Raw genomic sequence first — 21,663 nt, forward strand, 5'->3', positions numbered from 1 at the left:
GAGCTATTTTCACCATTGCCCAAACTTTGATGGTAGGGGTGTACAATCACAATAAATGGTGAGGGTAGCTTAGCTGCTTGTTAAAACCATTAGGAACCAGTGGTTTATAACATTTCAGCACCCCCCCACTGTTTCAGTTCTGCGGCTGGAAGGTCGACCACATCTACCCTCAGTTCCCTGGGAGTTACTGAGCATCCATGCTTGCTGTTAAACAGAACCCACGGCGATAAATCACCGACAACTCGCGACTATTTAAAAACTGTGTTTGTGCAACAGTGTTCTTGCCAAAACTTCCTCTCAGCTGTTGTAAAAACTTCTCTGACAGACGCCCATTGTAATCAAAGCTGTGCAGTCACTATGTTATCTGTGTCAAAAAAAATGTAGAATGGACACCGGACCAAGCTGCGACGTTTGCTGCTTGGAGCAGGCATCTTCCCCTTCGCTGCAAACGGGAAGTCGTGGCCAAGTACACGAAGGGCAGATTAGACCACCTGCAGTTGCTTTCATTTGCTTTACTTTCTTTAACTGGGCATTCCTTAGTAATGTATTGTTCTGTATGCTTTTCCAAAGCTAAATAATTCAACTTTAATTTCCTGTCATTCATCCTGACATCGCCTTATGAAGTCAATGGCCTGAATGTCTACAGAAAAAGGGGAAACTTTGGCCCCACACACCAAGCAGATGTTAGAGACAACATGTGGGAACAATCCAGCATTGACAACAGCAAGTTCTCCTGCAATGTGACTGCTTTGTTAAAACAGATTAAGACCAAATTACTGTAGGTCAACAACACAAAAAGGAGAGCCTTTGCCTTTCTCTGCATGGGGATGGCTGCTACAGAGAACTCTTTCACAAAAATCTCTTTTTGACTTTTTTGTCTTTAAATCATTATTATAGAGGGTCTCTGGCAATTATTAACAACTGTGGTCTTTTCTCCTCTTCCTAGATGTGGGAGTACAGACACAAGTTCTGAAGGAAAGGAAAAGGAGAGGGATAACACTTATTTTAGTTCTACTACTTTGGGTGGTCTCTTTCAGCTCTGTTTCCTTTTTTTCCTCAATGTACTTTGAGAAGTTTTCAGAATGACTGAGCATTGGACAGGAGTTTTTCATGAGGGAGTAGATGGATTCAATTATATGGCTGGTTTCTGCACGTCTTCTCTAGAGAGTTCCCACCAAAGTCAATGGGAGCTGATGAGCAGAAAGTCTGAGGGATCAGACCCACGCTCAGGGAGACTATAAAATACAGATTCCAATCAGGTTTGAAAGACACAGTAAAAATGAGGACACTAATCAGGAGAATGGTAATTCAAATGGAAACTTATGCTGAAAACTTGCTGAATAAAGAACAGTGTATTCAAATGCTTATGTAAAAATGTTCTCCAGTAATGAAAATAAAGCTTATAAAGCAAACTATGCAAAACCAACAGCTTTGTAATACTGATACTCACTTTAAAGCTTTAAGAAGTACCTCATTTGACACAATGTCCAAATTCATCTCAATATAATTCATGTTTCATTTTACTGATCTTTGTGATCCCCTTTGCCATCAGCCCTGCCTGCAAACAGGGACAGAAGGTGGATAAGGGCAGGGACTGCCTCTCCTACACCTTTCTGTTTTAGCAGTATCGTATTCTCCGTAAAGTGAGACTCTGAGACCAAGGTGGCACAGCACAGAACATGCACAAAGAAAAGACGTGAAAAAAACGGAGAAAAAAGAACCTAAGTTGGTGACTGTTTCCTCTGATTTGGGTGAATTCCCATAGATGCAGCCCTGAGTATCTGCCAAACACTGAGCCTGACCAGAAATGGGTTTCAGGAATTTAGCCACCCAGTTTGCATCCTCTGCAGCTGCCCAGCCAACGGCATGGTGCTCACCAAAGCCTCCAGTTTCTGCTTTGTAAATAGCAACAACTGGTACAGTTTTCAGTCTCAAAAAAAAAAAAAGCAAGCACTGTGAACTCTATTCACATTGGCTTCCAGAGTGGCTGCTTAGCCATCAACTGCAGCTAATTCATAACAGATTCACAGTGATACTAGTGCAGAAGCACATGTGATAGAACTGTGCAATCTTCTGCTTCTCCTGTAAAACCTACCAAAAAATCCAAGATACTTCCCAAAAATTTTGATCACACCTGAATCAAAGCTGTTTTATACACGTGTAAGAAAAGGAGGGCTATTTGCCCATAGTCAAGACTTTCGAAAGAGGCTAATAGGCAAAGCTCAAACAGATACTGCAACTGAATGCAGACCCCAGCCGTTACTTGAGACCCTTCTGCCTCATCAGCACCAGCCCAGCTGCTGGTGGACAGAATCTGAGGAGCACAGCTCTGTTGAGGTCAAAGCCAGCCACAGTGCACATCTGTTTTGGAGCACTAACTCTCTGGTCTAAATGACTGTGCCTACCGAAGACAAACACTGCAGCTCACACTACGAAGCTCATCTGCTTCCAATTTCAGACACACAGTTCTATCCTCACTACCTGGCTGGGGATTGCAACCAAGAGGATTTGCTACTTCTAGCCACATCTCTACTCCCCAGGACATAGAAAACAGCACAGGGAGAGAGCAGTTTCATTTTCCCTTTATTTAAGCATGGTTTGCGGAACAACTGGCAGATAGCTTGGTTCAAACAAGACTAGCTCTGATTCATCATACCGGTCACTGATGAGAAAGAGCTGCTGGGGCAGTCCCGATCACGCTCTCACCGAGAAGCAGAAAGGCTGTGTAGGCTGCACGTGCTGCATTCCTGTCCTGCCAGCTAGAAATTACTCACTGAAGAATCACAGATTAAACTATGTCTTATTTTATCAAGCTTTATGAGATTCTCAGCATGATTCAGCCAGGTACAGATGCACAGCGAAGATGGACGTGACCTCAGGGGGTTCCATAGCTCAACCATCTGCCCAGAGCAGTACTGCTGACAATCCCGGACTAGGTTATCTGTGGTTTTATTCAGCTGAGCCTTGCAGGCCCCAATATTGGAGACTCCCTGAGCCTTCTGGGCAGCCTCTGCCCGTGCTGAGCCCCCCTCTGTTGAAAAAGCTCTTCCCAAGGTGCATCCCAAAGCTCCAGGCTCCAGAAGCTGTGGGCAATGTCCCCTGTCCTACCATCTGCCATTCTCCAGGAGAGTTGGGATCCATCACCTCCCTCCCTGCCCTCCAGGCATGACCAGAGTATCAGGTGCCCCCTCACCTAGCCGGGACCAGCCCAGCTCTTGCCATGATAGAGTTTTCTTCGTCCAATTAATCTCATTTTAGGATCAATTTTTTCAGAGACTTAGTCCACATATACATGAACACAAGTACTCCACGAGAAACTCCCTGTGTTACCTCAGATCAAGATAATATTTGTCATGCTGCTGGACTGAAGGAAACTTCCCCGAGGCTGGAGGGTGTGAGAAATTCCTTTGTTCAAGAGATGGCAAGCGGCAGTTAAGCACTTTCGGGCACGGGAAGAACTGGCTGGAACAGAAACTCAAACACAGGAGCCACGCTATCGCTGTAGGGGAACTGAGGCAGAGGGGGAGCAGGCCAAACGCAGCCCAGTACCATTACAGGGACAGGCAGAAAAAACCAGAAGGGACCAGGGAAATACTGGTAGCCCAAACCTGAAAGACAGTGAGGAGATAGAAATGGAGAGAGCTGCACCGATCCCTGTCCAAGAGATACTGCAAACCAGCTCCTGTCACTTAATTTGTCTGGTATTCTGGGAAACAGGAGGTTGTAGATATTCTTTAAAACCTACAAGGCCCTGAATGTTGGTTGATGAGCTGCGTCAAAAGGGGTTGAAATATTTAGTTTTTCTTAGAACTTTAATGCTGGACAAAATTAGGATGCACACTTAACAGATACTTTAAAGTACATTTCTTTAAAAAGCATAGGAGAAAAGCTGTGAGAAATAGGAAATACATACATGAAAAATTACTGTGTCAGACTAGGAAGAATTTGCCTCACTATGTTTCTAAGGAGACCAAAGAAGTGAACTAAATACTCCAAGTCCTTGCACGCACAGAACAGAACTATTTATTTTTATTTATAATATTTCACGTGCTATGTTCTCCAAGATAAATTATTTTTTTTTGTATACACAAGAAAGTACTTCTTTTTATTTGTGACTCACAAGCCTGTCTGGAAAGAGCCCAGGGACGGACTCCAGCCGTATAGATTTACATCCTTTCTGGAGACCTGACCAATGCCACCAGGAAGCCTCTAAATCACTCAGAGCTGCCAGGAACTGGGAGGCTGTGCCAGAAAAAGGAGCGCCTGTTCCTTATCTCCCCCGGCATATGTTGCTGGCCACTGCCAGGACTGAGCTTTCTGGACCTCTGGTCTGAGCTAGCGTGTTAGTTCTGTCATGTTTGTATATAAAACAAGCATAGAGAAAGCAAGATAAGGGACCAGATTCTAAATTATTTTGAGTGGTACCAACCCAGAACACCCTCAGTGCCCTCAAAAGAATAAGGCAGCAACACACACACCATGCAAACGTGATGGCAATCTTTTCCAAGACCTCACAGCGTGCCTAATTAGAGAAACACCACTATCTCAGCAAACCTCTCTCGCCCTACTCCCCGAGTGACAGGGTTACAAGCACTTCTGCAGTCAGAGAGACTGCTTACACAGAACGTGCTCAGCCACGGCCAGGGTTCACGCTCCGGCATCAAAGGATTTGGTCCTTAAGCCTGAATTTTCTGCACACGTTCCTGCCTTTTTGAACCCAAGCTAATTGGGATACGGCAGAATTGTTCCTACAGGCCTGCTTCTCTGTGTAGTAAAATTGATTTGAAATATTTACCTATTGGCTGGGGAAAATGAAGGTGAGAAAATGGAGCTTCTGACCTTAATTTTCCTTGGAGAGTGATTTTCTTTTTTTTCCCCTCAGTGTTTAAGCCAAGCAGATGAAACAGTGTATAATAAATATATATCCTTTCACACGGATTCCTGCTTTTCCTCAAGACGCAAAGTGGGGCCCTTCTGTAACTAACTCATACTCCAGCACAGCATTACCCCAACACCTAGTTGAAGAGAAGTAGGACGCTGTTTTTTCCATCGTATTCATCCGTTTCCTCTTCCACTGTAAGAGACCGCTGAAAAGCGCTAATGAGCCATTGCTTCGTCTAACCCATTTGTCACATTCTGTTCAAACACCACCCCTGCACTCCCCAGCTCTCACCCTTCAAATTCTTTGTACCGCAGCTGGAATTCATAAAAAAAATATATATGTTTCAACAGTACTTGTAGTATGAATAGTGGATATTTGAACTACAGCCTACCTAAAACTACAGGAAACTATTCTCTCTGGATTTTCAAAGCTCTTCAAAGCGGCCTTTAAAGTGTCATTACAGACACTTCATGCAGATGAAAATACTGCTCCTTCTTTCCGTGAGGAGTGCTAACATTCCCCACTCAAGCTACCCAGCTACTCCTACAGCTGCCCGCGCTTTTCAATCATCTCTCATTAGTCTTATTATGTCAGTGGATCACGGCGAAGTTTATATTTAGCAACTTAAGTAGCCTATGAAGCAGTAGCATCAAAAGATTTAAAAGACAGATTTTGTGTGCACAGCCAGCAATTTAAACCCATACAGGGGCAAACCTGTAACTATAAATGGGCTACAGAAAAACAGCAATGACTTAGTGAAGAAAAATTATCCTCCATCAGTGATTAAGTGGAGGAAAGGATTTGGCTGGTAATAAAAATGAAAGCCCAGCTAGCAGCTCCTCTTTTAGGAGCACGTGCTACTGCAGCTCTTCTGCCACTCCTGACCCTAAAAATTCAGACAAAGACACTATCACAAGGCATTATTATTTTTTTTGGTGAGTCTATTGGATCAGACAATTATTCACCAGACCTCACCCTGCGTTGAGCATTTTTCAAGACTTGTCATCTCTAGCTAAATGGATGATGAATTGCGAGTCCGCAAAGCGGGATGAAAGCAGCAAATTCACCTCCTTGGCAAAGCATAACTCACAAAGACAATTTTTGGAAAGTCACGAGAAGCACAAGAAAGAAGAAACAAGAGTAGAAACTCAAGCTTAGTTTCAGCTCTCGCAAGTGACTTATCACATGAAATAGTCAATAATGTACAATTCTGTGATAAATACACAAAACAGGAATTTGCAAAATTGACTGCAGAAAGAAAAATCCTTTCAAAACATGAAAATGAAATCCTGGTAGGGTTTTTTTTGCAGCACTGAACTATTTCAGTAGGAAAGAGGGATATGAGCTTCAAAATAGTTGGGGGGGGAGCACAGCAGAAAGGCAAACTAAAACAAAATCCCAACCCCTCCCCCAAACCATGGGCACTCTAGAGCTGGCTGATTTTCTACACTGACTTTATATGGTGTAAATCCACTAATTGGAATTGATTTTCACTGAGACTAAGTGAGGCAATTAAAAAAAAAAGTGGTGTTTGTTCCCACCAATTTATTTTAGTACAGTGGCAAACTCAGAATACTTGATGCTTGTTTCACAAAGAAAATCATGGTTTGTATTTCAAAGAGAACATTTTTATCACCAGTGTGTTAGCCAGCCTCGTTACCCCAATGCAGCAACGAGTTCCATACGGACCGGCCTCTCCACAGGGGTATGGATTTGTGTTTTACTGGTCTATTCAGGAAGGGCAGAAGAAAAATGCCTGAGCTCTCTGCCTCGAAGTCTCCTCCCAGATATCCACAACAAAACACTTCATTGCTTCTTAATAACTGATTTATTATGAAGTGCCACATTTCTTTTTCATTCATAAAAACAAATTTTAAAATGTCTCACATAAAACATCGACCTGCTTAGCTGCTATTTTATCTGCTCATTAAGATTTCGGAGTCCTAATCTTCTGTGTGAATTCCATATACGATGTTTTGTTTATGTTTTCTCCACAAAATGTCTGCTATTTCAAGTTTTATCATACGCTGTTTAAGAAAGAAACCTGACACGTGCAAAATAAGTAAATAGCAAGCACAGCGTGATGCGCAGCGGTCACGGTGACCCTTCTGCCCAAGTGTTACACCGCCAAGATGCTGCGAGTCCACAGTCACACTAACCACTGAGATAACGTTTGCAACAGGGTCACTGAAAGATTATGTTTTGGTTTTTTGTTGGTGTTTTTTTTTTTTTTTTAAAAATCCTTCTTCTCTGAAAACATATTTAAAAAGAGCAAGTGAGCAGGAGACAGAACGTGGCAGCGCACTTCACAGACCTCCTGAGGGAAGGAGTAGCTCTGTAGAGCACTAAATTTTCCAACTTCTTTATAAACATAAACAAGAAGTTTCCTAAATACTCCTTTGAAGTAGATGGGGGAAAAAAAGAAGAGAAAACCATAGATGGCAGCTCTTGGCTAGGTGTCCTACCAATGCTAGCAGTGGAAAAAAATAAAGATAGAAGCAAGGATAAAACTTTTCAGAAGATTCTAACATTTTAGGCTTCTTTCAAGTCTCATGCCTTCACTTTCAGTTACGTCACCTCAAGTGAAAAATGTTTCATGCTTTATTAACTCTGCATTATGAAATATTTGTTCAGGGTATAATCACATGCCTTTTTTCCCCCTGCCTCCAAGAACCCTGTGCCTGTCACCACACAGGACAGAAGAACTCCAGCTATTTGGGACTGGCATTTCACCCTGGCTCGTTTACAGAGCAGCCAGCGAGCCAAGTTGTGCGAGAGCCCCTGTCACAACATCCTAACCTGTGCGCTCCCGCACCGGCCTCTGCCCCATCCAGGCTCTCCCCTTCGGCAAACAAGGCTTGGGAAAGCACTGCCCAGCCTTTGTATTCTGGAGACTGGTAAAGTGCAGTCACAGCACGCTCAGGCACGACGCCAACAAACACGTATTCAACGTTTATTTGTCAGTTTAACTTGGTTCTCTGTGTCAAGAACACCGTCAAACCTCCCGTCTCAAAGTCCTTTTTCAGAGAACAGAAGGTTCACGGGGTTTTCAAGAACCTTTTTGCAGCAGATCTGACCATAAAATCAAATGACTTTTCCAGTCATCCCACCCTTGTGAAAGCTATGGCCATTTTTAACAAAATTAATATTTAAAAAAAAAAATCATTGATTAGTTAGATTGGGTAATATTCTAAGGCACTGAAAACAGAGATCTTATACGAAATGTTGAGCAATCTTGGGTTTCTTATATGGCAATACTTCAGAAAGGGCAGGATGATCCAGACTGGAATAGGGCCTCGAGACCAGGCACTTCTTTGTCAGCTCACATTTTTTCAGCACAGAAGGAAGAGATGCTCGATGTGAGCTAGCCTGAACCTGCTCATGATGTGGTACTCACATTTATACCACAGTTACCACCCTAAGTTATACATGTCAATTAAAGGGAAGAAATTAGAACCTAAATATAAATAGCTACTTGATACGATGGTCTGATGCAACGTGTCCACTGAGGGGAGTAAATTCAGATTTTTGAGAAGATGAGCCAGAAAGGCGTGCAAGCACCACAAAAATATATAACACACTAAATCTTCTTTAAAAAACAGTATTACAGAATGCAAGACTCTCTCTCCGATCTTCTAACGTAAGAACAAGGCAACTGCCCATGGAGCCAGAACTGAACTGAAAAAGAAAGTATATTTTTTACCATGCTCGTGAACAAACTATGAACTCATTGTTTACAGGAACCTCTGAAGTAAACAGCTGTACAAAACCGAAAAGGGAACTCTAAGGGTAGTTTTCACATCAGCATAAATGTAACAATACAGTTATCCTATGAAATGATACCAAACCACGTATTTCAAAGCTTTAAAGATTGTCTTATTAGGCTCAAGGTTCTCTTAGATCAAGACAAGACATGTAAGGAAGACAGATTATCCTGTAATTGCTCTACTAGAGTTCCTGCTCCTTCCTTTGAACCACGCCGTGTTTTTCAGTGGTGAGGACAGGATGCTGAATTAAATGGACTTCAGACTTTCTACAGCAGCAGTGAGTGCCAACATTCCAGGTCCCAAGAACGCCTGTGAACAGCCGCTGAATTCACACACCCACATACAGCCACCTCACCAGCAAAACTGAACTCGGTGAGGTGCAGTTATCCGAGTCATACTGAACCTTATAAAAAGCCAAATCTACAGTTCCGGACACTGTGCAAAAGATTACTCCTTAGGAACTGTAACAGTCGGCACACCAGCACTGACCACCTAACTTGTGCCACCCATGAGGGTTTTTATTTCATATAAAAAAATTAGAACACTTCAACACAAATGAAGTCTCAAGTATGCTTGAGAAGGAGCTAATTTTGCACCAAGATTATGTTATTTTGACTAATTTTTCCACCTAAAAAAACGCATGTCAAATATGATCATATTTTCCTCAAGGCAGGCAGGTGGTAGACTCATTGTGAGATTGCAGAAGCTCAGATTTCTCAAGAAAGTTAAATAATAATTTATCTAACTGCTCATGACTTATCACTACTTGTGCCTATTTATACAAAGGGAGAAGATAAGATATTCCTGAAAAGAAAGTGGACATAAGGTTTCTGGTTAAACTGAAACCAGAAGAAAGCCAAGTATTAGGGTAAACGAGCATTTTATGTTCGCCGCTTCTTAAAAAAAACACACAACAGTGTGACCAAACGTGACACTACATAAGCAGCACGTAGTAGAATACCCCGCCTGCTGTACAAATGAACTTTCAGACAATTTCTCTGCGTGGCGCAAGACCAAACACACTTCCCAAAAGCACTAGCCTACCAGCAGAGAAACGAAAGCTTGATCAATAAATCACTGCCATGGGTTTTATTGCAGGATCTGCAGCACTCATGGTGGTTTTTAGGCAGTCACCTTGGCTATCTTCTGGATTTCTGGTACAGTAAGAGCCTCTCGGCTCCATCTCTAGGGTTACTTCAGCGGTAAACAAAGGCAGAAAGAAACACGTTAAGAAACAAAACACACAGAATAGGCTAAAGTCTGGAATTCCCAAGTTTTGGACTGTGGCACTGTAATAGTGGAACCTGGCAGTTACACATGTACACACATTTTTCACATAAAACAGGAGTCTCTTAAAGGAGGAGAAACACTTGTCTTTTCAAAATAAGAGACTGCATTTTTAGCATCTTTCCTAAACAAGTTACAAGTAGAACACGAGGACTCACAGACAACCTTACGCTCTTGGTACAAGCAACGTCACTTAGTTCCTTAAGTTTCATCTTTTCTAGTGATGTTATCTTGAGCTTATTTGGAATTTTGGCTTTTTTATTACTTTTTTTTTTACCCTAGCACTTGTCTCTGATATATAGTCCATATTACATATCTGTAATGTACATCTAACATTGACATTGTTTACTCTTCTTGCAAAAACATCAGCACAGCAGATACTATTTATGTACTACCAGCATTTTATTTCATCCCTCCTAAAAAATCTCTCCTAGTGATTTTACACAGAAGTGAAACAAAAAGGTAGAGATTTTCACACTGTCCAACAGTGTGTTCAAGATTGTCTTGAAAAAGGAAATTTAAATAGAACTGATGCATTCCTTTCCATCTATTCAAGTCTTGAGAATGAGATACTGTGACTAATAACTGACAGCAAGACACTTTTAAGACAACCCTCTCCCCAAATCTTGCTGGCAGAGTTTACTCTGAACAGAGGACTAAGTAACAAGAGGTAGCTACAATCGGACAATAAGCCTACCGAAAAATGTCATGGGCAAGCTTTGGAGACACTGGAGCACTTAGCAGCTTTCCCAAGAAAATGTGGGAAGTCCACAGGAGAATCCGGTCAGAGGAAAATCAAACCCATTCTGCATTAATTTAAAGTTTCTGGCTGTATTTTTTTTAATAAAAACCACACAAAGTTATATAAAGCCTATTCCTTATATAGGCACTGTCTGGAAAATGATACAGTTACCTGCTCATTTCCACCATTCCCACACATGGAAAGCTGGAGCTTTCCTAACAGTATTGCTACACAGTGACAAAAATAAGGACTGTTTTCAGCACCAAGGGTGTGTAACTCCTTAGATGGTATCTGTGGCCTTCTACCTCGCAGTCTCACGTTTGGTATTATCGCTGGTATTGAAGAACCAGTGAAATTCCTTCATTGTGGGTAGAGCTACGGCTTTAAATCTGACATTACATACTGTGCATAAGGCTGCATGGCATAATGCTGTGCCAACCTGATGACTCGAAACTGTGCCTGGAACAGCACAACCTCTAAGTCTTCAAGGTCTTAAAACGTCTCTGAGCCAGTACGATGAATGCAATACTGCTTTGCAGAGAAAACAGATTCAGGAGACAATCATATAATCTTTTTGTAATGAGTTATTGTCTCAACAGAGCTCACAAGGTATTATAATTTCAAGTGCTATTGCTGCTCTTAGGGTTTTCAAGAGGACTCTAGATTCTCAAGACACAAGATCAAGGGTAAATCATTAGGCAGTCTCAAGTTTAATGAATATATGAGAAAAGACTGGCTTAGCCTGACCTACTTTTCAGGTATGTTGCTGATAGCCAAAATTCCTTCCCAGCCTTCCACTCAAAATGAGAGCATTTCTTTTCATTTTCACCTCAGAGCCTTATCCCTTGTGTTTAATACAAGACTGACAAGAAAGAGCATTTGTTTGACCATCATCTTCACTGTTTTCCCCCCTTCCTTGATTTTTCCCCCAGCTGGCTCACGTTCCCAGCAGTGTATCAGACTCCTCAGAACATCGTCCTGTCTTTCTGACTGCACGACAGCCAAGTTTTACTAGGGCCTGAGTTGGACTGCCAAGTGCTTTCGCAGCAACAGCCACAACTTTGGTGCTTAAAAAAAAAAGTTTTGCATTTCATTTTACTCAGAAGTTTGCCTGAGATGTCAAAATTCTCTTACCTAACGTTTCCTTTTGTAGTTCACGGCATCTACTTTGCAGCTCATTCCCTTGCTGAAGTGAAGTTTGCAGCTGCTGAGTCTTCAGTTCAACCGTGTCAGCCACCAACGTCAGATGTTTTACCTTTTCTTGGAGGCATTCATTCTCTCTCTGGGATTTTGCTAATCTTTGATTCAATTTGGGTATTTCTGAGGAAGAAAAAAAAAAAGGTGTATTTTTTTACTTCCCATTTACTTCACATTTTACTTTCTCACGCCTCAGATGACTACTGCTGTTTTAAAGTAATCACACAGTGCATCTTCAGTATATGAAAGACAGGCTTTGCCACTCCCTTTCATCAGCTCTTCAGCACGGGAGAGCAGCAGTCCCAGGGAAGTTTTTACTGTAAGTAAATCATGGGTGGGGTATAGTGGGACTCCTGCACGTTCCTACTTTTCCCTGAGTTCAGTTACCCTTGATGAATACTCCTGGGCATTTTCAGAGGTAGTTGCAACCCTTGTCTATGCCTTGCCCAACTACAGCCGTACGCATTCTGTTGTCCAAAGAACTTAGGTCACTTTTATTAACATTAATAATGACAAATGTTAGATGGAGTCTAATTCTATTTTCAATTCAGCTATTACATGTTTTATACTCTGCCTATGTACAAATTTTAAATTCTTCCTATGGTGCAAATATTTCCATGACCTACAATATTTCCCAAATACTCCACACTTAAATCAATTTTTTGTTAGACTAAATGATGCAAATGACACAATATTTTCAGTTCTTATACTTCTTTCTACTTGCCATTAATTAACCAAATCTAAATAATGTACAATTACAAGGGTTTTTTTTTAAATGGTTTTCAAACTAACTAAGCAAACTGGCCTAGGCATAAAGAGTAGCACCTCATGTAACATCTGTCTTTTCAAAGTCTGAATGGAAAACAAGTTCTGAAAATCTTGTTGCAAAAACAAGAATAAGGTAAAATAAACAAACAAAAGAATTTTATGTATTAATATGTTACCAGATGTTAATAATGAACAGTTCATAAAACAGAACATAAAAGCTTTTGAATGGCACTCACAGGCCAACACAAATAATTACGTGTGACTAAATTGCTTTGATTTAGAAAGCTAGCTTTAAGGGTGTATATAATATTCACATCATGGCACTGTTCTGAAGGGGATGCCATTGAATGCAGCTGGGGATACAGAGCACGTAAAATGGTACGTATAATCATTACAAGAATCTGAAAGGCTGCACTTCTGCTTCAATATTCTATACATCTGCACTATTCCAACAAATAAAGCAAGAGATACTCCAGAAAAGAAGCCTTAAAATGTTATGAATCTGTCTGAACCTGAAGATGTTCACAGAAACACATGCTCATATTCTCTTTATGAGCTAGAAGTAGGCAGAGATGAGCACAGGAAGAGAGGAATCCTTTGGGACACAGAATACTTTCTGTGTTCAGTCTAATTAGGAGATGAAGTCATGAATCAAAACGTGCGATACTGACACTGACATTTAAATTAATTCTTCTTACGAAAACTGAACACTAAAGAGTGATTTTCCGTGCACCCTCATGTTCATCAGGCAATAGCCCTTCTCCCTTCTGGGGTCACTGCTGCCCGGGCTCAGGACACCCCAAACTCTGTTCAGATGCAGGCGCTGTCTCAGTGGGGTGTGTGCCGACTCACTCCCACCAAACAGCTGCCCCACTTATTTCTTCCCAGCCTGAACAAAGCCATCATTGAGCACATTAAAAATTACTTCTAATTTTACAGGAAGAATGGGCTACCGGGGAGCTATGATTTAAAATGAAGCGACGTGTTTTCTGATACACTCTTGCACACAGGTTTCACTTCAGCTGTGGGTGTGCACTGGAGTTCACACCGTTTCACCAGCAGAACGATTTGGGAGATGCACATTGCCCACCCCGCCGTTGTATTTCTTCTCACAAGGACAGAAAGCCTGACATCAGCTCACCTATTTCTTTCTTACCCTATAACCCTGACAAAACTAAGTTTCAGAGCAAATAGCAGCTCATCAGCTCATACACACAGAACACGCCGACAAAACTATAAGGAAACAAATACATATATGAAAGTTATGTCCAAAGGCCTTTAAAGTTGCAAAAGCCAACACAGGGCTTGTCTGGGTGCTCTGGATGTTACAATCTGTAATTACACTACCACACACTTTTTTCAGCAAAACTAGTCTCTTAACTGAGGCAGAGCAAAAACGGTATTCAAGGATAAATCCGAGTTTTCCAGCCCAACCAGCAGCCTGAGGGCTGGGCACGACCTTCACGAACAAGCCATCGGTTGTGACTTGCTCCCAGATTCTCTTTTCCTGAAGGCTGCCCTTGTTTGAGCAGGAAGCAGGCTGCGAGCCAAGCAAATTATTCTCAGCCCAAGGGCTGCTCCATGCCCCTTTCAAACCCAAAGACCCCTCAGATAAAGACAGCTGTATTGGGGTATTACTTGTTCCCATTCAGAAACGGAAGGAGGGAAGAGTTGCTACATGTCGGGTGCAGGTTGGCTCGTGTGTTCAGGGCCACCGCATGCGCTCAGCGGCGGGTTGCTCAGCGGAAGAGGTGCAGCCTGCCCAGGGGATGGGGAGGCAGCACTGCAGGACCCTCAAGCAGCTCCACAAAAGGGTATTATGCCAGTGCCATGTAGTATTGCATGTGCATATTTATGCATGCATGTTTACATTTAATACCTACTATAATAACTATTAATAAATAATGTATTGTTTATGTTTAATAAATACCATGGTAAGTATTTATTTTACTTCCATTTCAGTCAAACTTGGCTACCAAGAACTGGTCCAGCACTCAGTTCACCTCAGTCACATGGTGCCATGGCAACAGACAGAGTCTTCTAACACTTTGGATCTGGACAAGTTAATGTCAAAGTAAGAATTTAGCTAATTAATCTTATCCTTTATTTACTGTGTTACACTCAACTACCAAACAACATTTTATTTTACCCAAGATTACTGCAAGATGATTTACCTGTGAAAGCTTCTTTGCTAACAGTTTTTATCTGTAGGAAAATTTCTTCTTTCACAGCTGCCCAGTTCTCCAGGTTACTGGAAATGACTTCTTTAATGCTGTCTAGTTCACTTCTAATTAAAGGAAACAGCGAGACAGCCTTGTTCAGAGTTGAGCAATGGTGTTCCAAGGTATTTCTGCAAGGCAGAAAAATAATACCAGACAGATTTTTTTAAAATGACAAAATACTATTAATATGGTTGGGAACTGAAGTAAACTTGATAACTACTTTTCTGTAATATGATTACTATATTGGGTTATAGTAACTTAATGTATGGAATATGCTGTATACTGAATGCATTTCTAATAAGTTTCTCTCTTCTAAATGTCGATTTAGAAATACATATAAATGAAGAAATTTGTACAGACAATTGTACAGCCATTTTTTATTGAAAAAACAGAGTACTCATGTTTAAATGACTGTATATCCAAGCTTAGGTTGACTCTTTGTGAGCAACACACGTACGAAATACTGTATTTCCAATGCGTTACAAGGAACTGGTACACCCATGATTTAAGTGTTAATCAATGCTTTTAAATTTGTGAAGAGCTTATCTGTTGCTAATAACACCAGCAACCAGCAGTTATATTTTCCAGTTACATTTGCTAAGTCTACAGCATTTCACAATGTTGTGGAAAAGCAAGAAACCCCAGGATGGTTATAAACACTCTTCTCACTCACAGTATTCTTCCTGCCCATGTCTGCATCTCCACTGAATCCTCTCTGCCGACTGTACGCGTTTACAGGAGGCACATCATCGGCATTTCTTTTTGGGGTCTTACCTGAGCACTTGTGATTGCTTATAAACAGCTTCCTTTTCCTCTTGGAAATACCGTAAATCTTCTCTCACAGTTTTTAATTCATCTTGTTTGTTTTTAAGTTCCACTGTTAGATTTTTTATTCTATAGATGTAAATAAAATAATCAGAATGTTACTTGCACGCCTAACCAATGTCTAACGTCTGTTTCAGCTTTAAATTACAAACATGCAGAAAGTCTTTTCAAAGGTGATATTCACGTATTTCAGACTGAGGGAGGTATCAGGTCTTTAAATGGAGAGAATCTAATCTTCTGGCCAATGTAGGAGTCATTTTAGCAATAACACTCATCATATGCTTGTAAATTAACGTGGAAGTGTGTATGTCCAATATCAGCTCGTGTACAATGTTTTCTAGAAATCTCTTAATGTTTATTCACAGATGCCACACAGAACTCGTTCACCCTGCAGAAGACACATGCCATTATGAAAACCTCAGTTTGAAGTTCATCCCAGGCACTCAGCACAGGGGCTACAACACCTAAACGGTGGGTACCTTGTCCCAGCAGGGCGATGCAAGGTACCACGGTGAGCCGACAGGTTCTACGCACACTGCAGGGACATGTGGGAAGGGTAATGGAGAGCTCAGCTAAGCTGAAGGGGAAAATCGGCTACGGTCAACCAACAGCAAATACTAAACATTTGGTCATGGTTACCGTAATTTTCTCACATTCAGATTGTTTATCTATTTCTCAATTTCAGACATCTTCAAAAGACTCATCCTAATTATCACTCTTATTTCCATCTGCCCTCAGTTTCAGTCACGTTCATGGAACTGTACTTCTGCATCGCTGAATTAATTAATGGTGCTCAGCAAATAATAATTTAAAAATACACAAACAGAATATATTCCTGCCCATTAGTTTCACATCAACTGGAATTTAAGCCTCTGTTGCTTGACAATGACATTTGAAGGAACTAAAGAGAAACTTTTCTCAAAAAGATGTTTCTACCAGATGTTACTCAGGCAATGACACGAGCATCAAAATGATCGAGTAGGTCAGGGTAGTTGGATTATTTTCCCATATTTTTCTTACAGAGGACTTCAGGAGATGGCAAGAAGTTCTGGACTAGAGCTAGGTTTCCACATTCCCAGCTTGACCCATAGTATCTCAGAGAAAACATGAATGTATTTTATTTACTTCCCCGCTTCCTTTCAGCAGAAAGCCACCCAACAGATTTTGGGTGCAGAACACTGTTGACAAGACAGAGTGGAAGGCTGTGATTTGGCAGCTCTACATGACAAATCCTGGCTGGGTGTTGAGCTCCTGCCAGAGCCCCAGCTCTCCTTGGGTTCACTTCCCTCTCATAATGTCCCTTGGGATGACTTCAAGCCATGATCTAACAGAAGAGGATTGAATGAGACCCCGTCACTACACCCTCTATAAGTATTTGCCTTGAAGAGATGTCAAAGTCTGTTCACGCTTCCCCCTCCCTGGGCTTCCAGGCTGCTTCATCATACAGCATGCCATAGATTTTTGAATTATAGTGCGGGTGACGACTGTCAGCATTTTACATCAAATCTGACGCCAAAAGAGATCTAAATCTGAGACTGGGAAAGAGAAATTTGCTGTTATCAGGACACACAAATACATCATGTACCATCCCTCTTCTTAAAAATTCACATTTGTAGATCTAGGCTCGAATTATGTTTATTTAAACAACATTATGACAGACCAGAAGTAGAATATCTGTGGTGGGGGAAAAGTGATCAGAAACAGATGACACGTGCTCATGGTTATGTACAAGAACATCCAACTCAAGATGTATAAGTGGGGAAACCCCCCCAATTCTTTCACCACCACAGACTAACAACTTGTTTCACAGCCAGCAGACAGTGCTGCTCAGTGCGTGACCCAGCTGGGGAGATGGGGCATCGCTACATCTCCATGCCACTTCCCAACCAGGGGAAAGGGGAACCGAAGCCTCATCAGGTGAGGCTGACCGGGCAGGGGCTTCCCCATGCTCACAGCCCCGCTCCTGCACTCAGCAGAGCCTGAGGCTGGGCATGACTCCTGCAGTCACCTGGAAGCACACAGGGATTTGCTAACACCTGAACAATCTTGGTTTAGTTTGTTCAAGTATTGGACATGTATTTGGCAAAAAAAAAAAAACAAAACCAAAACAAAGAGCTACATGATGACACACAGGAGAACAAAGCCAGCATCTCCTTTACCAGCACTGCCTGCTCCCAGGAGAGGAGGAGGAGGGTGGGGAGGACAGGGGAGCCTTCCACCACTGTGCTGCACCGTGTTGGTCCCCAGCCTGAGTAGGATACAGCCCACCTTCGTGCTGGACTCCAAGCACGGCAAACACAGCCGCCCCGTCCAAACGGGCGGACAGCTGACCGACAAGCTCTTCCCTTGCCTCTAAAATTTACCTTCTGAACTTCTTCATTAGAGCAGCAATTCTGACCCGTTTATTTTTCAAGCACAGCTATCGTAGTGTAAATACAGTCTAAACACTGTTCTTTCAACAGCTTGGAACTTATTCCCAGAGCTGCAACGCAATGAAGGGAACTGCACGGGAAGGACAGGCAGTTGAATCCAATCCCCAACCTGCATTACCAGGGGGACTGGATCCAACTGTCTGTCCTTTCACCACTTGCTGTTAACCTACTGCAAGTGGAATAAATTATTTGTCTACTGCAGACTCACTGTCACGAGCAAATAAATATTTTACAAAACCAAAGGATGGCAGAAGCATTACATCAGCCTTTGCTTCCACTTTAAAAAGCAGAAGAAAATGAGGATGTTTTATAGAACATAAATATATATATATTAAGCCATAATGTTAATGTTCATTAGTTATTATCAGAAAGATCATCTGTAACATATTTGCACCAAAATGGAAGTTTAAAAAAAAATATTAGTCCTGATAAAGAAACTTGGATCTGCAGAGCTCTGTCAAAACCGAAATTGAACACCAGGTGGGCAAAAAGCAAGTTGTACAAAATCTGTGTGATTACAACTGGGAGCAGAACCAGATTGGGGTCACTGATTAACGAGGAAATGGCCATCCCCTTAACAGCTACATCATTTCAAATGTATTTTTGCAGATTATATATTCTGTTAACTGTACCTTGAGGAAAAAACAGCAGTGATTTATCATTGAACAATAACAAACCAAAACGCTGGGACCTATGGAAATCTGGATGCTCATTTCCTATGCTTACTCACTCCAGAATAGGCAGTATTTGAAGATCTCCTGGTTTAAAAAAGAAACTTGCAGTTAAGTACAGACACATTTTCTTACTCTTTCCATTGATCAGATATAATGAGGTTAGCACAGAACTGCAGCTTGAGGGTGCAAAGGGACATTATCAGTATGTTGTGGGCGTTCGCACACAAAAGAAGAGGTGGAGAAGGCCAGACAGTTGCACTGTCTACCACCATCACTGTAAGAAGGAAGAAAACCAAACATGTAATTTTGGTGATATTTAGCACAAAGAAAAAGGTTCAGTGGATCACTAAATGCTGGCATTACGAGAGAATTGTGAGAACATACTGATCTTGTCCCCTGTCCTACAGTTCACATGAACTGTGAAAATGCCCACCTTTGCAGGAGCGTACTTCTAGTGAATACAGGAGGAAGCCTGCCCAGAGCGGGAGTTGAATTATAACATGTTAACTACTAGTGCTGACAACAAAAAGAATAGCATGAGAAAATAAAGAAATAGTTGCAAGGGATTCTTGCCAGCAAACAAATATACTCATTGTCCTACAAGCAATGACAAGAGCAATTTCTGTGTTGGTCTAAATTTGAGCCGCCGTGTTTCACTGAAGTTAAGTTCAGGAGAAATAACCCTAGGTTTGCAGACTACATGGGACACAGCCCCTCTACGAGTCCCAGCGGGACCCACTTAAGCCGGAAGCAATTGCATCCCTAGTTGCCTGGAGTCAGCAGGGACAGTATGCACAGAGGAGGCTGGAACATAGTACCAATGGAAAACGTTTCACTACAGTGTTTTCAGCTCTGTGAAACTCTAGGATCTGCTCAGAGCCAGAAGCTGCTCATTTTCATTTCAGCGTGTTGCGTTCCTTCCAGCAGACAAGTCAGCGTGCGCCCCTACGAAGAAACTGAGCATTCATTCATAAATCTGGCATAGATTACGTGTAAAATGGCACCGTCTGAAACCCACTGCATGTAACGTCATCCGCAAACTTCTCCACATTTGTCTTTTTCTTATACTCTGTTCAGCACAGACTGTTCAGGTTAAGACAAGACTATTTAATAGTTTTCATGTGCCACTACAGAGTCATTCACCTCTTGACTGCAGGTAGCATATGGCCCAATCTCACAGCAAGTGAAAATTATCTGACAGCCCATCAAGAGGCTCTTTGTGAAGGTTTCTATCAAGTCTCATGTAGGCTGACAGTCACTTCGACGCTTGCGTTAATTGTTATCTATCTTCATTATCTCAGCCGAAATAAAATGTATTATGAGGACAGCCTGGATAATTTTTGCTCCACCAAAGGTAAGTCTCTGGAACAGGTCTGAAAAACAGTGATGGAAAGGTAACTGCTTTCTCACAGCAGTTCAGAATTTATCTTTGAAGAAATCCAAGACTTCATTTCCCAGAGCTACCAATCCAGCTACCAATTTCACCTGCAGTAATGACAGTTTACATAATCTCAGCCATTCTCAGTACTGTCAGAGCAGTGTTACTCAGCAATAACTTTCAACTCAGTGGAGTTGGACTGATTCAGTTAAAAAAGTTATGAACAATTTGATAATTGTGCCAAGGAAAATTTACTAGTGACTTTTCACTTATACTACAAATTTGAACCAGAAAAGTCAAACAGAAGGTCCTCAAGGGGAATATTTGAGTGTGGTTCCCAAGCAGAAATCTTAGTTTCTAGATTTGCAGGTACAGCAGACAGCATATAATTCTTTGTGTTCATTCTCTTCAAAAGCTATTTTTAAAATGGTGACAGAGTCCTTAAAGCACATATCACTCCCCATTTCCAGTATTTTCAATCTCCTAGGACAAGAAACCACGCATCATTTCTGCCAAGGTGCTGTGCAGGGGCCTATCTATGGGTGAGCAGCATGCTGTTCTCACTATCCAGTGCTTTACTACACATTCAGACATCACCGAGCTGGGAAGTCGCTGTTGCTTTCCTAAGCACTCATGTCGCAAAAAAGAATATTTATTTTTGGCAAATTCAACAACAAAGTATTTTTCATTATATTAAGTTTTGCCATGGGGGTAGGAATTAATGAACTAACTCAAGAAAACACAACAACAAAAAAGGAAATATATAGCTTCTACAAGGTAAAATGGGAGGTTTACATTAAGATTTTACTATTTATAGATAAAATTTTCAACATCTACATGAACATCTAACAGGAATCGGGGGGGTTGCACATGGAGATTCGGCTAAATCCCACCATACCTGCACCTCCAATGAACTGGAGAAGTGAGCTTCCAATGAAAGTCCCTGTTAGTAGAAGTTTAAATAGGTACAGACCAAAAATCATTAGACACACCAGCATTTCAGCTTCAGCTACAAGCATTCTGGAATTAAAGCAATTTTAACCCAGAATCAGCCTTGAACAGCTAAATCGAACCAGTGTAGTTTACTGCATGGCAGTTAGTTCCCCTTCTCTTGACAAGATCCATAAAGGTAGGGCACTATTTCCACAAAAGCTCAGGTTCCCAGGTGGCTTTCAAGGTTAACCATGGGTACAAACAATAGCAGTACTTTAAGCTATAAGGAATATAAAAATGAAACAGTCTGCATCTAACAAAAAAGATTAAATCTCTTAGTCTACCAGAGATAAAAAAAGGCGTATTTGGCTTCTGATGAAAATGTGCAGTTTGGGAGGAATGAATTTTCAGCCTTGCGAGAACCAGAAGATAGTACAGTCAATAGTTAGCTTATGCCACCAGCACAAGGTAACAAGAGAGACCCAGGAGAGTAAAGAGGAGATAAGGAATATGTAGAGACAGGTTACTTAACAAGGCACAGTAGTTGATTTATGGC

The 21,663-nt window shown here is 41.5% G+C and overlaps 1 protein-coding gene across 1 annotated transcript in view; it reads right to left on the reverse strand.

The window, feature by feature from the left end:
* Positions 1–21,663, reverse strand: part of LEKR1 (leucine, glutamate and lysine rich 1) — a 47,831-nt gene that overhangs the window by 15,231 nt on the left and 10,937 nt on the right. The window contains exons 3-5 of the mRNA XM_010154688.1: positions 15,640–15,759; positions 14,818–14,993; positions 11,813–11,998 (exon numbers count right to left, since the gene is read on the reverse strand). Coding sequence (XP_010152990.1) covers positions 11,813–11,998; positions 14,818–14,993; positions 15,640–15,759 — 482 coding nt within the window. The remainder of the gene's footprint in view (positions 1–11,812; positions 11,999–14,817; positions 14,994–15,639; positions 15,760–21,663) is intronic.

The sequence above is a fragment of the Eurypyga helias genome, unplaced genomic scaffold (genome assembly GCF_000690775.1).
Source record: "Eurypyga helias isolate BGI_N326 unplaced genomic scaffold, ASM69077v1 scaffold2317, whole genome shotgun sequence".
Taxonomy (NCBI): domain Eukaryota; kingdom Metazoa; phylum Chordata; class Aves; order Eurypygiformes; family Eurypygidae; genus Eurypyga; species Eurypyga helias.